The sequence below is a fragment of the Artemia sp. Qi Xiang Cuo genome, chromosome 13 (genome assembly GCF_049724085.1).
Source record: "Artemia sp. Qi Xiang Cuo chromosome 13, ASM4972408v1, whole genome shotgun sequence".
Lineage (NCBI taxonomy): Eukaryota > Metazoa > Arthropoda > Branchiopoda > Anostraca > Artemiidae > Artemia > Artemia sp. Qi Xiang Cuo.
Window position 1 is genome coordinate 25,072,410 of NC_142806.1, and position 16,304 is coordinate 25,088,713.

Here is a 16,304-nt window from a genome sequence, read left to right on the forward strand (position 1 = left end):
CCACCTCAACCTTTCTTTGACTATAGCCCTAGAGAGAAGTATTGAATCACATTTATCGCATAGCCTATTGTTTGAAATACGGTCAGTCAGCCGGGTACCCAGAACTATCCTTAAGCAATTTCTCTGGAAAACATTACTAGCGAATCTTCATTCGCTTTTCTGAGTGCCCATGCTTCAGAGCCACATTTGACCACTGTCATCACTGTAGCTTCTAATATTCTAATCTTAGTTTGCAGACTTATCTTCCTAATCTTCCAAACCTTTTTTAACCGTAAAAACACCCTGAGCTTTGGCTATTCTACTTTTAACATCTTCAGTGCTCCCACCATCTTTACCAATAATACTACCAAGATAAGTGAAGCTGCCCAACTGATCAATCTTTTCAGTACCCAACGTCACCTTTTCATCTTCACTTATTCCTAGCCTTAGTGACTTAGTCTTCTTAACATTAATTTCCAAACCTATTCTAGCACCCTGAACTCATAAAACCTCTAAAACTTCATTCATTTTGCTCACACTTTCATGTAGGATGCTTAAATCATCAGCATAATCTAAATCCAGGAGAATTTTTCCTCCCCATTTGATTCCGTGGTCTCCCATGGCCTTTCCTGTGCTCCTTAAGGCAAAGTCCATCAAAATAATCATAGGCAGCACGCAAGCGCTGCCTAAGTGAAGAACGATGTGGGCACATATGTGTTTTTGTTTTGGTTTATTCTCCATACCCCGGCTGTTCGTATCGAAGGATTCGTCGCAGAAACTTCGAAAAGGGCTCATTCGATTGGAAACTGGAGTGGCTAGTGCCCTTTTTAATAGTCGAAAGTGATTGGAGGGCAACTAACCCCACCCAAATCCATCATTCCCCCAGAAACATCCAATCAAAACTTTGAGATAGCTATTTTGTTCAGCGTAGTTGATTTCCAGATAGAAAATATGCTTTTGAGGAGGACACTCCCCCACAACCCTCAGGGCAAGGGTTTTAAGTTATGCTCTGGGGACATAGTAGAGAAGGTGTTGTCGTAGAAACTTCAAAACAGGCTCATTCGATTGGAAATTCAAAGGGCTAGTACCCTTTTTCATAGTCAAAAATGATTTGAGGGCAACTAGCCCCCCACACCCATCATTCTCCCAAATACATTCAATAAAAATTTCGAGATAGCCAATTTGTTCAGCGTAGCTGATTTCCAGATAGAAAACATATTTTTGAGGAGGACACTTCCCCACAACCCTCGGAGCAAGGGTTTTAAGTTATGCCCTGTGGGCATAAAAGGTTTTTGTAGAAGGCGTTGTCGTAGAAACTTCAAAACAGGCTCATTCAGTTGGAAATTCAAAGGGCTAGTACCCTTTTTAATAGTCGAAAGTGATTGGAGGGCAACTGGCCCCCCCCACCCATGCCCATCATTTCCCCAAACACATCCAATCAAAGTTTTGAGATAGCCATTTTGCTCAGCGTAGTTGATTTCCACATAGAAAATATCTTTTTGAGGAGGAAATTCCTCCGCAACCCTCAGGGCGAGGGTTTTAAGTTATGCCCTGGAGGTATATAAGGTTTTTATAGAAGGCGTTGTCGTAGAAATATCAAAACAGGCTCATTCGATTGGAAATTCAAAGGGCTACTGCCCTTTTTAAAAGTCAAAAGTGATTGGAGGGCAACTTGCCCTCCCCCACGCCCAATATTCCCCCAAACACATCCAATCAAAATTTTGAGATAGCCATTTTGTCTATCTATTTTCTGTCTTGTCACTTTTTTCGAAATCAGTATTCTTTGATACGAAAGCAGAGCTTTTATGTACAATAATGAAGATAATACAAATTTTCTGAAAGAATTCCTTCTTTCGGGTTCCCAACGAACGAGGAAACACGTGACATGCAAACTTACGATCAACACGAGGAAACACAAGAAAGCACACTTACGAGCACACCATTTTTGGTCATCTTGTAGCCGGTAGCCAGTGTTGCATGCACATCGAAATCCAAGTTCTTCAGCACTAACACTCTGTGTAACAATGCACATATGTTGACACCCTCCATTGTTTGGGGCACAAGGGTTTGGAACTAAAAAATACGAGAATCAATAAGAAACTGGGGAAGATATCAGGTATAAAAATATACTAAATCATTTATTCATAAAAACAGACAAGCACATAAATCATACTGCGCTATAGACCAAAAGCGAAGCCTTCTGGGAAAATGTACGATTGAAAATGAGTCAGACCTATGAGAGCAAAAAGTCAAATTAATCTTAATTCATTAATATAATCTTAAATCAATTAATCTTACCAGTGGCCAATTCATTCAGGCTTTACCTGTGACTTATACTGATCAGGGCTAATGCAGGCCAATGTTGACAAACCTTGATATTTTTTTTTTGTTTCGGTGGGGAGGAGGGTTCCGCAAATACCTGCCAATTTCATTTAATTTGTTCTTCAAGTTTAGCAATGTGGCGAATAGCTCATCAATTCCTGTCTGTTATTTTAAAAAATTGACAAATCGATATTGCACCCTGTGAAAGCGAAATCGCCACACACAGAAAAAATGCTTTCGGAAAATAGGCGCTGCATTTTAACTAGTTAAATATTTATAAAGCTGAATTTGGGTGTGATTATACCATTATATTGGAAAAGGCCACATAACATAGAGCATCACTAGGCGGGCCTTATATTAGTAACAATATATTGGCCATTATTGAGCTTAAAGTGGCCTTATATTGAGCAGGTCATATACCATACAGAACTACTGAAAAGACGTTTTGTTAGCCACTATTGATTGACCGTCACGAGTCTTTAGTGGCCTTACATTGAGCATGTCTTATAACATTAAGCGCCATTGGAAAGGCCATATATTAGCCAATATGTGTGCGTAATCATTGAGCTTAGAGCGTCCTTACATTACGCAGGTCTTATACCGTTTAGCATTACTAAGAAGACCTTGTATTAGCCACTATTCATTGGCCGTCATGAGTTTGTACTGGGCTTACATTGAGCAAGTCATATAGCATTAAGCCTCAATGGAAAGACCTTATATTAACCTGAGTTTTGGTGTGTTTATATCATTGAGTTTATAGTAGCCTTATATTGGAGCACGCCTTATAACATGGAGCATCAATAAGCAGGCCTTTTATTAGCAACAATATATTGGCCGTTATTGAGCTTAAAGCGGTCTTACATTGAGCAGGTCTTATACTATGAAGCAATATTGAGATGACGTTTTATTAGCCACTATTGATTGGCCGTCATGAGCATGTAATGGGCTTACTTTGAGCAAGTCATGGAACATTAAGCATCAATGGATAGACCTTATATTAACCTGAGTTTTGGTGTGTTTATACCATTGAGTTTATAGTAGCCTTATATTGGAGCAGGCCTTATAACATGGAGCATCACTAAGCAGGCCTTATATCAGAAACAATGTATTGGCCGTTGTTGAGCTGAAAGTGGTCTTACATTGAGCAGGTCTTATGCCATGGAGCACAACTGAGAAGACGTTTTATTAGCCACTATTGATTGGCCGTCATGAGTTTGTACTGGGTTTACATTGAGCAAGTCATATAATATTGCATCAATGGAAAGACCTTATATTAACCTGAGTTTTGGTGTGTTTATACCATTGAGTTTATAGTAGCCTTATATTGTAGCAGGCCTTATAACATGGAGCATCAATAAGCAGGCCTTGTATTAGCAACAATATATTGGCCGTTATTGAGCTTTACATTGAGCAGGTCTTATGCCATGGAGCACTGCTGAGAAGACGTTTTATTAGCCACTATTGATTGTAAGTAAGGTATTGACTGTAAGTATTGATTGATTGTAAGTAAATTGACTGTAAGTAAGGAGCGACCCGGCTCAATGGTAACCGAAACTCTAGAAAACGGTATTTTGATACAAATAGATACATCAAAAGAATCAGGTTTTAATGCTGATTTCAAATATATAAGTTTCATCAAGTTTAATCCTACTTATCAAAAGTTAAGTGCCTGAGAAAATTTGGCTGATTTTCGAAAAAAGGGGGAAAGACCCCTTAAAAGTTATAGAACCTTAATGAAAATCAAACCATCATATTCCACGTATCAGAGAACCCTACTGTATAGGTTTCAAGCTCTTATCTACAAAAATGTGGAATTTTGCATTTTTTTGCCAGAAGAAAGATCACGGGTGCGTGTTTATTTGTTTTTTGTTGTTGGTTTTTTCACCAGGGGTGATCGTACCAGTGGTCCCAGAATATCATGGGAGGGCTCATTGGAATGGAAATTAAAAGTTCTAGTGTCCTTTTTAAGTGACCAAAAAATGGAGGGCAACTAGCCATTTTGTTCAGCATGTTCGAAAATATTATAAGTATGTTATTTAGGATGACCCAATCCTCCAAAGTTCCCCAGGTGAGGGCTGAAAGTTATGAACTTTATCCAATGTTAACATATAGTATTGGTTATTGGAAAGTATATAGACGTTTTCAGGGGAGATTTTTCCTGGTAGTGGGGGGGGGATGGGTTGGATGTTATGTGGAAGGGTCTTTCAATGAAGGAAGTTTTCATGGGGGAAGGAACACTGCTATGAAGGGGCCGTCGGACTTCCCAGCATTATTTAAAAAAAGATCAGAAATTAAATATAAAAAACAAGTTTTTCAACTGCAACAGCAGCAACATCAAAACTTTAAACGAACAGAAAATATAACATATATGATTGGGTTCACCCTCTAGTCAATACCTCTCTCTTTAAGCCAAAGATTTTTTAGTACTTTCATAAGAGCTATTTATTCTAATTGACAGCCTTTGTGATTAAGCGGTCATTTTTAAAGAATTGGAACAAAATTTGAACTTTGGCTTAAAGAGCAAGGTATTGACTAGGGGGCGAACCCTCTAATATACGTATTAAAAATATATGAATATAGAAGTTCGTTACGTAAGAAAAATCGTAAGTTACGCATATTTATTACTAATAAAAACGTTCGTAAATAAAATTGAACAAGTTTCGAGAAAGCCATTTAACCAAATAAAGGTAAATCAATATGAAAATTTCGTTTTAATTATTCATGTACGGTGAGCCAAAATCAAAACCTGCATTAATTCAAAAACGTTCAGAAATTAAATTTAAAAAACAAGTTTTTTTTAACTGAAAGTAAGGAGCGACATTAAAACTTAAAACGAACAGAAATTATTCCGTATATGAAAGGGACGGTCTCCTCCTCAGTGCCTCGCTCTTTACGCTAAATTTTTTCTTTCTCACAACTCTATTTTTTTTAAACAATGAAAAACTTTAGCGTAAAGAGCAAGGTGTTGAGGAGGGGACAGCTCCTTTCATATACGGAATACTTTCTATTCGTTTTAAGTTTTAATGTCGCTCCTTACTTTCAGTTAAAAAAACTTGTTTTTTTTCTATTTTACATTAAGCATCAATGGAAAGACCTTATATTAATCTAAGCTTTGGTGTGTTTATACCATTGAGTTTATAGTAACCTTATATTGGAGCAGGCCTTATAACATGGAACATCACAAAACAGGCCTTGTATTAGCAACAATGTATTGGCCATTATTGAGCTTAAAGTGACCTTGCATTGAGCAGGTCTCATACCATGAAGCACTACTGAGAAGACGTTTTATTAGTCGCTTACATTGAGCAAGTCATATAACATTAAACATCAATGGATAGACCTTATATTAACCTGAGTTTTGGTGTGTTTATACCATTGAGTTTATAGTAGCCTTATATTGGAGCAGGCCTTATAACATGAAGCATCACTAAGCAGGCCTTATATTAGTAACAATGTATTGGCCATTGTTGAGCTGAAAGTGGCATTACATTGAGCAGGTACTATGCCATGGAACACAACTGAGAACACGTTTTATTATCAACTATTAATTGACCGTTACGAGTCTTTAGTGGCCTTACATTGAGCGTGTCTTGTAACATTGAGCGCCACTGGAAAGGCCTTATATTAGCCAATATGTATGCGTCATCATTGAGTTTATAGTGCCTTTACATTGCGCAGATCTTATACCGTGGAGCGTTGCTAAGAAGACCTTGTATTAGCCTCTATTGATTGGCCGTCATGAGTTTGTACTGGGCTTACATTGAGCAAGTCATATAACATTAAGCATCAATGGAAAGATCTTATATTAACCTGAGTTTTTGTGTTTTTATACCATTGAGTTAATAGTAGCCTTATTTAGAGCAGGCCTTATAACATGGAGCGTCTCTAAACAGGCCTTATATTAGCAACTATTGATTGGCCATCATTGAGCTTATAATGGCCTTGCACCATAGGACATCATAGAGCTGGCCTTATATTAGCCACTATTAATTGGCCTTCATTGAGCTTATACATTGAGTAGCTCTTTTACCTTGGAGCTTAATTGAAAAACTCTTATATTAGCCACCTTTTGATTGGCCGTATTTGAGCTTTAGCCATTTGAGCTTTTAGCCCTGCACCTATGAGCATCATTGAGCTGTCCTTATATTAGCCACTATTAATTGACCATCATTGAGCTTATAGTGGCCTTAAATGAGTAGCTCTTATACCATGTAGCGTAATTGAACAGCTCTTATATTAGCCACCTTTTGATTGTCTGTATTTGAGCTTTAGCCAAATGAGCTTTTAGCCCAGCACCATAGAGCATCATTAAGCTGGCCTTATAATAGCCACTATTAATTGGCCTTCATTTAGCTTATATTGACCTTAAATTGAGAAGCTCTTATACCATGGACTGTAATTGAACAGTTCTTATATTAGCCTCCTTTTGATTGGCCATATTTGAGCTTTAGCCATGGACTTTATTTCTGATCATGTTAAGGTAGATTTCCGGTCGATGCTCCGGTAAATTTCCGACCGGAGCACGAGCAAGGGAGGATCCCGGTCAATTTCGTATCCCTAGATTTCTGATAATTCTTGGCGTGGTTGGGGGAACTCATTCTACACTTCTCTTTTTTTTCTCCTACATTTCTCTAATTGCCTATTTGGAGCTAAGTGGTATTTTGGCTTATATGTCACGGAAACGCTACTAGCCTTAGGCCAAAACAAAACAATATTCACCACCAAGACTTGAACCAGCGACCCTTCACTTGTGAGTCCGGCGGCCAACAATTCACGTAGGATGGACAGGACGGGACGGGACTGAGAGCCAGGACGGGAAGCTATATCCTGCATGGAATACATATCCCCTAGCCTCGCAATTAGTTCGCCATTTATAAGAATTTGGACGGCACCATTAACATAAAGGTTGGCCAAAAACAATATCTCTCCTACCTACTCCTATCATAATTATTAGACTTCTAATTTCATCAGGCTTCTATAGCAACCTTGATTGTATTTGCTAAATATTTTATTGTTATTAAATTGTTGAGACAAAAAAAATATAGTTCCGATAAGTATATTGCATCTTCACTAGTTTCATTTAGAGGAATAATTTTGTTCCATATTTTAATCTAGGTTATTGTCAATATTTTTTTACTGATTTTTCATAATATAACAAAACTTGAAATTATTTTACCAAATTATATATTTATTTATACATTCTGTCAATAGAAATAATCGAATTTCAAAATCACTTTTGCTTGCAATGTGGTAGAGCCCAAAAGTTGTGTTGCAGGTTTAAGCGCCGAAATTCGACGGCCGAAATTTTGGCATATAGCGTGTGTCTAACCAGATATTTTGTAACAAATTGAACTTATTCAAGTTGACCCGTACCATTCGAAATAATTTCTATTTTCCTTTTCTTCATCATCATCACTGGTTGAATATTTTTTTTTTAGTTAACGGAATCAAGGACGAATAAATACTAGATTTTTAAAGTCCATGTCCTTTGCTGGAAATGAAGTTCCTTTTCAAAATTTGCTGAGGAAATTTGAATTTTAAAAATTACGCAACTGCTGCTGATGATGGAGGAATGGGAGACTAATGGATGCTGAGGAAGAAATGCTATTGATGGGAGACTAATCAACAGATAGTGCTGACCTCTACTAGGGTCAAGAAAATTTTACCAACCAAGTCTGACTGAATTGATAGGTGTCATTCTACCCTAAAATATTTCAAAACTGTCCTCAAGGAAAAAACTATAACTACTCACGATTCATAATGCTTACAAGACATAGATAATTTCAAAAAAATTACACTTTAAATCCAAGGACATCAAAATGAAACACCCTTTTCCCTAGGTTTATTCTATAAACCCATCTTAGGTTTATTCTTATCTGAAAGCCTGGGTTTTCCAAGATTGTTTTAAGGTTATTTCAAAATTATGAAGCTTCTTGGAGCAGAACTGCATTTTCTTCAGCGTTAAACAAAAATAGAAGATAAGATAAACTATGAAACTAGAAAGAAAAACGTTAAACTGAAGTTTAGATGGAAACTGGTCTTGTCCTGAGATTGCAAAAAAAGAAGGAAAATAAAAAAACAGCATAAAAACCAAAAGATGAAAAAAGAAAACAGACTATTAAACTAAAAGAAAGAAGAGAAAGATATTTAACTGCACTTTAGAAAGGAAAACTGGACTTGTCCGGGGGTTGCAGGAAAAGGAAAAGATACAAAAAGACAAGGTAGAGTCTGAAACTAAAAGAAAGGAGATACATAAAGAAAGAAGTTCAACAAAAACATCGAAGAAAAAGCGGATTCACTTTGAAGTTGCAGAAAAAGATGAAAATGATAAGAAAGGTGCAGGTAAACTATGAAACTAAAGAAGAAGAAAGAAGAGAGAAACAAAAGAAGAAGAAGAAGAAAAGAAGAAGAAAGAAAAGAAAGAAGATAATGAAAAGAAGACTAACACTCAAGTTGATAACAAAAGTATGACTTACCCTCCGGTTGCATAACAGAATGAAGTGCTCGCACAGCTCTTGGCTCACGAGTTATGTTCCTCATTCTGTAGAGATTCTTGATCTCTACAGAGCCTAGATGGATGGTACTGGATGGTCCCCAATGTAAAACGTACTGGTACCAGGGGGCGACGAATGGTCCCAAATTATAAAGCATCCACAAAAGCCTCTCCTTCCTTTCGTATTTATCAACTGACATAATACCCTGTTCCGTTGCATCAGCCCAAAAGACACTCCTCTCAAAGACAGCTAAACGCGTTGGAGCTGGTACGCTTGTAAAGCCTAAACAGAAACAGTGCAATGTAAGAAAAGAGTAAAACTATAGGGAAGTAGGAAAAACCAGACAGTTCAATAAACTCCTTTCACCTTGGAAAAAAAATAATTACGCCCCTTAGCTACTCTTGGATAGCCAATATTAAAGATATCTGAAGAATTTAGCGTTATGAAGTATTCTTGATGGAGTCAGGGCCAGCATATTTATCAACTGACCCTGTTTCGTTGCATCAGCCCAAAAGACACTCCTCTCAAAGACAGCTAAACGCCTTGGAGCTGGTACGCTTGTAGCGCCTAAACAGAAACAGTGCAATGTAAGAAAAGAGTAAAACTATAGGGAAGTAGGAAAAACCAGACAGTTCAATAAACTCCTTTCACCTTGGAAAAAAAATAATTACGCCCCTTAGCTACTCTTGGATAGCCAATATTAAAGATATCTGAAGAATTTAGCGTTATGAAGTATTCTTGATGGAGTCAGGGCCAGCATATTTATCAACTGACATAAAACCCTGTTTCGTTAGACATAGACATAGAAGTAATAAAGTTAAAAAGAAAGTTCCCCTTTTCTTCATTCAATTAACAGAGAGAAGGAGAGCGAGTGTCGCTTATGCAAAGGGATTAATTAGGCATCAAAGAAAAGTAAAAGCGAGCTGATATATGAAAAGGAGGTGTGAAGAGCTTTATAAGAACCCCAAAGCTTTGAATATATTGAATGGTTAAATAGATAAGAGGAAACAGTTTGAGCTAATTGATGCAGCGGGTTAGGTTTGGGATATGAGCATCAGTTTTAACACATCAGTTTTAAGACTAAGCCGCATAGCCTAATTTTAAAGTGGCGCCCGACCTGCTACTAAGTGGCACTACTATTACCACTTTTAACACGATTGCGGTAATCAAAAATAAGGTTTGTGACATTTTGTGCCATTCGTAGTCCACGCTTCGACTCATCTCTTTAGAGAATACTGTGATTGTTACATGGACCGATATGAGTCTACTTTCGATTCTGATGTATCGTTTAGAATTTTTTTAAATAATTCCCTTTGGATAGTTACTAGTTAAAAATTATTTTCATTTTACTTATTGGGTTCCTCTCGGGTCTTGACATCCCTCTTATTGTCCTATTTCTAGTTCAAAGTAAATTTTTTGTGCCGTCGGATGGGGTGTCTACTCTGGCGTGGCAAGTGATTAACCATAGTTTTTTTTATCTTATTTTGGTTTGCAGAGTCTTTATTTGGTATTGAGGATCCATTCATTTCTTTATTGTTTTTTTCTTGTCGATGCAAAGCGAGCTTGTCTCTCCGCTACATCTTTATGTGTAATTATGATAGAATAATAGATGAACCTGAAAAAATAAACCTGAACCCATTCTGTCGATTGTATATGGGGGGGGGGGGGTGCTGCTATTGATGCTAAAAGTACTGATCACCAACTGGTAGCGTTTAGGGTTGACTTAAAGCTGAAATTTTGGAACGGAGACTACCTCCCGGGAAGCTATTATGTTGGTAGTTTCCAGGATGGGAATTTGAGAGAAAAAATCCAGGAACAGTTGAATACTAAACTAAAGAGTTTAAAATTTAACAATGTGCAAGATGGATGGAATAATTTTAGGAAAACTATTTGTAAAGTTACTGATGGTGTCATGGGGAAGAAAGTTAGGTCCTCAGCTAGGAATATTAGTGAAAAAGCTTTATGTTTAATATAAAGGAAAAGAGGCTTGTACAAGAATTATCTGATTGATAGATCATATGAAAACAAAAGGAATGTAAAGAAAGTGGAGAAAGCATTAAAAATGAACTAAGGAGGTGTGAAGTGGAGGTCTTGGATAAAATTGTAGGATCTGGAAGATGCAGCAATCCGGCAAAATTGTAAAATATTATACTGACGTGTTAATAAATTGAGAGAAAGTAGTCAATCTGGACTTGTCGCAGTTAGCCAAAATTAGTGATAAGGAACAAGTCAAAGAGAAATGGGCTGAAAATTTTGAGAATATGCTAAACTGAGATAGAGTTGCAGGAAAAGATATAGAGGAAAATGAAAAAGTTTGTAATATCTTGGATATAAAGAAAGATTTGTTTAGAGATTAGATTTGCCGACCAAAGGTCTGCGTTGCGCAGGTACCGATCTCCTGATTCAATGCCTTCGGCCGGCAGTGCAGTACGTGGTTGGGGGCAAATCATCCGATGCTTCCCGTGATAGTACTAAAAGAATTAAAAAATAATAAGGCTCCAGGTGCTGATAGTGTGGTAAATGAGTTTCTTAAATATGGCTGTCCTGAGGGTAGAAATAAGCTACTGAAGATTATGAATATGATTTTTGAAAAAGGGAAAGTACCTAGCGATTTTTAGGAAACCTTAATTAAACCACTGTATATGAAAGATGATAAGAGTAAGTGTGGTAGTTATTGAGGAATTAGTCTGGTCTCTGTAGGCAGCAAATTTCTTAGTAATATGATACTTTTTAGACTAAGAGATGCTGTAGACAAAGTTTTAAGAGAAGGACAGTGCAGCTTTAGAAAAGGTAGAGGATGTGTCGACCAAATTTTCACTCTTAAGTTAATAACTCATAAGTGCCTGAGTTTTCAAACACCTTTGGTCCTCAGCTTTATGATTATAAGCAAGTGTTCGATTCTGTTGATAGAAGAGCTTTGGACAAGGCTTTATCCTTGTATGTTATACAAGACAAATACGTTAAAGTGATTAGTGCTATGTATGAGAATAACACTGCTGCGGTTAAGGTAGGAAATGAGGTTAGCAGCTGGTTTCATATCAATTCAGGAGTTAAGCAGGGTTGTGTTCTTTCCCCCTTTTTATGGATCATTTTCATGGATTTTGTCTAAAGGAGCACAGGAAAGGCAATGGGAGACCACGGAATCAAATGGAGAGAAAAAACTCTCATGGACTTAGATTATGTTGACGATTTAAGCAGTCTAGATGAAAGTGTTAGCCAAATGAATGAACTTTTAGAGGTTTTTCAAGTTCAGGGTGCTGGAATAGGTTTGAAAATAAATATTAAGAAGACTAAGTCTTTTAGGCTAGGAATAAGTGAAGATGTAAAGGTGATGTTGGTTAACGAAAAGATTGATTAGGTGGACAGCTTCACTTACCTTGGTAGCATTATTAGTAAAGACAGTGGGAGCAGTGAAGATGTTAAAAGTAGAATAGCCTAGGCTCAGGGGGTTTTTACAGATAGAAAAAAGTTTGGAAGAAAAAGAAGGTAAGTTTGCAGACCAGGATTAGAATATTAAAAGCTACAGTGATGAAAGTGGTCAAATAGATAGATAGATAGATAGATCGTGTATTTCAAAAGCTCAAGAGCCATATTCACACAAAAATTTATGAAATACAGAGAAATCACAACAGAGCAAATTACGAAACAGACATTAACATGATACATAGCTAAAAATACCTTATGGTAAATTATCGAAAAAATAACGTTAATTCCACATAATTAATAATAATTAATTGTAAAAACTTTTCCTTCTTTCTAATCCCTTCTCTATGTACGCACCTATACGAAATATTGTGGTTGGATTACTAATTTGTAAAATTTTAGGAAGCAGCAAAACAATCCCATGTAAGTAATTTTCCCTTATATCAGAGAGCACCGGGCACTTTCGGAGAAAATGGTCCAAATCTTCGTCCTCATCCCTACAAAGAGGACACACATACCGACCATCAGGATGTACTATCCCCCTGTCGAACACCATTTGCCTGCTCTGGATTGGAAGGCAATTCGCACTAAGCTGAATCCATCGACACAAAATCATAGCCGGTAAATTGAATTTAAAATAAATTTCCTCTCCAAAACTAGGTTTAAGCTGATTATAATGATTCAATGTAGCAGAATTTAAAACCAGCCCTTGCCAATACTGAATTTCTTGACCCTCTAAGATAGATCGGACCTAGGTCACTAAATTTTTCGGTAGATAATGGAAGCCAAGGCCATCCGTCCATAAGTAAGGCATTCCTACTTTTTCTAGTAATGACCTACTTTGGGATGGCCATGACTTTTAAGACGCACAACCCAACATCTGACAATAAGCTACTCTTGCTAGTCCAGCTTCATTACACCTAATGATCTTCAACCAAAATCTAAGCATCAAAATAGACCTACGTAGTTTTAACGATAACAGGCCCATACCACCTTTCAGAATCTGTGTATGAGTTGCCTGATGTAATCCAAACAACCTTTTATAATACTGGAGCTGGAGGGACTCCAACATCTGTGCCGCTTCTCCGCCCCATATCTCCGCTCCATATTCTATTGCTGGTAAAATTTTTGTATTAAATATTCTTTTATGCATTTTTAGATTTTTAATTCCCATTATCGTCGGATTTCTATAAATTGCAGACATGGCCACTTTACCTCTATTAATTAGTTTCATCAACATGACTCTTTAAACTTCCATGTTCCAATAAAACAAATCCTGAATATTTTATTCTTTTACTTACTTTCAGTTCCTTATTATTACATTTAAATATATAATTATCTTCGCCACTTGTTTTCCTTTTTTTAAAAATAACAACTTCACTCTTTTCAACATTCAGCCTTAATTTTTTCATCTGCAAATATTCTTCTATAAGACTCAAAAGCGTCTGCAGATCTTATGGTGTACTAGTCACCAAAGCAATATCATCTGCAAATAATAGTAGTGATAGTTTATGGGTCCCTAGACTAACTTTCGGAGTCCATCTATTCTCTAGAAAATCAACAACATCATTTATAAAAATATTAAACAATTTAGGAAAAAGAGTGCTGCCTTGTTTTACTCCCAGCTTAATATTAAAAAGCCTAGAAAACCTGTTACCAACTAACACGATTCCACTCACACAAATATACATACTATCAACCTCACAAACAAATGAGGGAGGCAAATTCTAAACAGGGCATCCTTCAATAGCTCTCTGTCGACACTGTCGAACGCCTTGTGGAGGTCCGAAAATCCCACATAAAGACAAGTTTTTCTCTTTCCATATTTATCAACTAATGCCCTTAAAATAAATATTGTATCTACCGTCCCGTAACCTGTCCTAAAACCTTCTAGATCTTCATGTATTATATTATTTTTCTGTAACCATTTAGAAAGCCTGGTATCTAGTATTTTCTCCATTACCTTACTTAAAAGAGGGACAAGCGCTATTAAACGCTAATTCATGTGCAACTTAGGGTTTCCTCTCTTAAAAAGCAGCATAAGCAATGATCTCTTCCACTCATTTGGCCACTGTCCTTAAGTTAACACCTTCTTACAAAGAAAAACAATTATCGTCATAAAAATTGAAAGAAAATTCTTAAATTATTAGTACACCATCAACACCCGCAGCCGAACCTCCTTTTAAATTCTTGAATACAAACTTAACCTCATCATTACTCACTTCCCCTGCTAAATCATAATCATGTTCCTTCATAGGATAAACAACCATCTCTGTAGTATGTGATACCTCTTGTATTTCTGCAAAATCACCTTCCAAGCTTTCCAGGCCATGAATTGGCTTCTGGAGCCACCTGTGTATTTCCTTTTTCATTTCCAATATCATTCCTTATATAACCCCAAAACTTCTTAAAATTTTTATTTCTAAAATCATCTGCAATATCCAGTTTTTTCTTAATCTCAAACTCTTTTTTCTCCTTTTAATTAACCTTTTATAATCTCTTCTTTTATCTTTATATTCGGCTAATCTTAAACTTTGATCTTCAGCTCTATCACATTCTTTTAAATGACTCAATAAATATCTGACCTTTTCTTTCATTAACTTACATTCCAAATCAAATTATTACTCGTTTTTTCAGATTACACGATACTGCACAACTCCAAATTATTTCATTTAACTCCATAATTATACCATGTATATCTTTTCCATCTTCTTCTAGCGCTTTCAACTTATTTGTTACATGCAACTTCATAAGCTCCCTTTTAAATGTTTCGAAATCATTATCAGTTAAGTCATATCTAATTCGTTTTCCTAAGCCCTCTAATCTAAGCTCCCCATCACATAAATTTCTAACTCGAGGAACATCATCCTGAAGCTTCCCAGTCTTCAGCTCAAGCTTAATAGCTCTATGATCGGATCCAACTAAATCTAGCACATCAATATCAATCGATTCAGGTACAAATTTCGTATTAATCAGAGCATAATCTACAACGCTTGGAGTAGGGCCCGAAAGGCAAGTAAACTCACCCAGACCCTTATCATTTCCAAACCTTCCATTCGCAATGATCAGACTATGTTCCCCGCAAAGCACCAGGAGCTTTCTTCCCCAAACATTTATTTTTCTTTTTTCATCCTTATTACTTCGCGGTATTCTGCAACAAATTGGGACCAAATCCCCTAAATCTGGGATTAATAAATCTGGAACCTCAACCTCAACGCCGGTATAAACATTAAAATCTCCCATCAAAACGCACTCAAAATCACTAAAACTTTCTTGTATTAGCGACAGTTCACCATCTAAAATTTCCCAAGTATTTTCTCGATTATAAGAACTATTTTGTGGAGGGATATACACAACGCGCAAAATTAATCTCATCCCACATTTAAAACAAATACGCAGCCAAAGTAAATTTTCAGATCTACTATTAACTCTTTCATAAGCATCAATAGCTGATGATTTAATCAAAACCAAAATACCACCATAATGTCTATTATTTCTTGCTGGTTTACGCACCAATTGTTCAACCAAATACCCTGGGAGAGGTGACATAGGAGAATGATCGTTCCATGTTTCAATAAACGAAATCACATCAAACGAAAGTAATTCACCATATAAATAAGGCAACTTATCACGTAGTCCCTCTATGTTACATGGCACTAAACTCAGTATATGGCTCTTTATTTCCTATGCGTCTATGCTTTCTGTCAGTGCATTAATATCACTAGCCACTTCTTCGAGTTGCTCGTTCCTGGCCTCTGTCGAGGAAAAGCCAAAATGGTAATACTCACGACTGCGACTATTAATATCTGTTGGCACTCGCTGTCTATTATCAACAAAATCATGGGAAAAACCACTGCGAGGTCTTCTGCTAAGTCCTTTCCTTGGAGAATGGTTTCCTCTGGGTGCCACGTTACGAGTGCCTGGTCGATGTAGGTCTTTAGGGCTAATAACAGCACTAGCAGATCTTTTAGTTGCCGATACTGCCTGAGAATAGGCTGTTGATGGTATCTCTGTCTCGGCATTACTATCACTGGCATCACTATCTAGCCCCATATAACAGCACGATAATTTGGGAGTCTAGCACAA

General features: G+C 36.8%; 1 protein-coding gene across 11 annotated transcripts in view; it reads right to left on the reverse strand.

The window, feature by feature from the left end:
* LOC148945112 (uncharacterized) overlaps positions 1–16,304 on the reverse strand; it is a 104,166-nt gene that overhangs the window by 59,902 nt on the left and 27,960 nt on the right. For all 11 annotated transcript variants that reach the window (XM_089099225.1, XM_089099224.1, XM_089099223.1 and 8 more), the window contains exons 6-7: positions 8,778–9,077; positions 1,912–2,052 (exon numbers count right to left, since the gene is read on the reverse strand). In XM_089099225.1, coding sequence (XP_088955351.1) covers positions 1,912–2,052; positions 8,778–9,077 — 441 coding nt within the window. The remainder of the gene's footprint in view (positions 1–1,911; positions 2,053–8,777; positions 9,078–16,304) is intronic.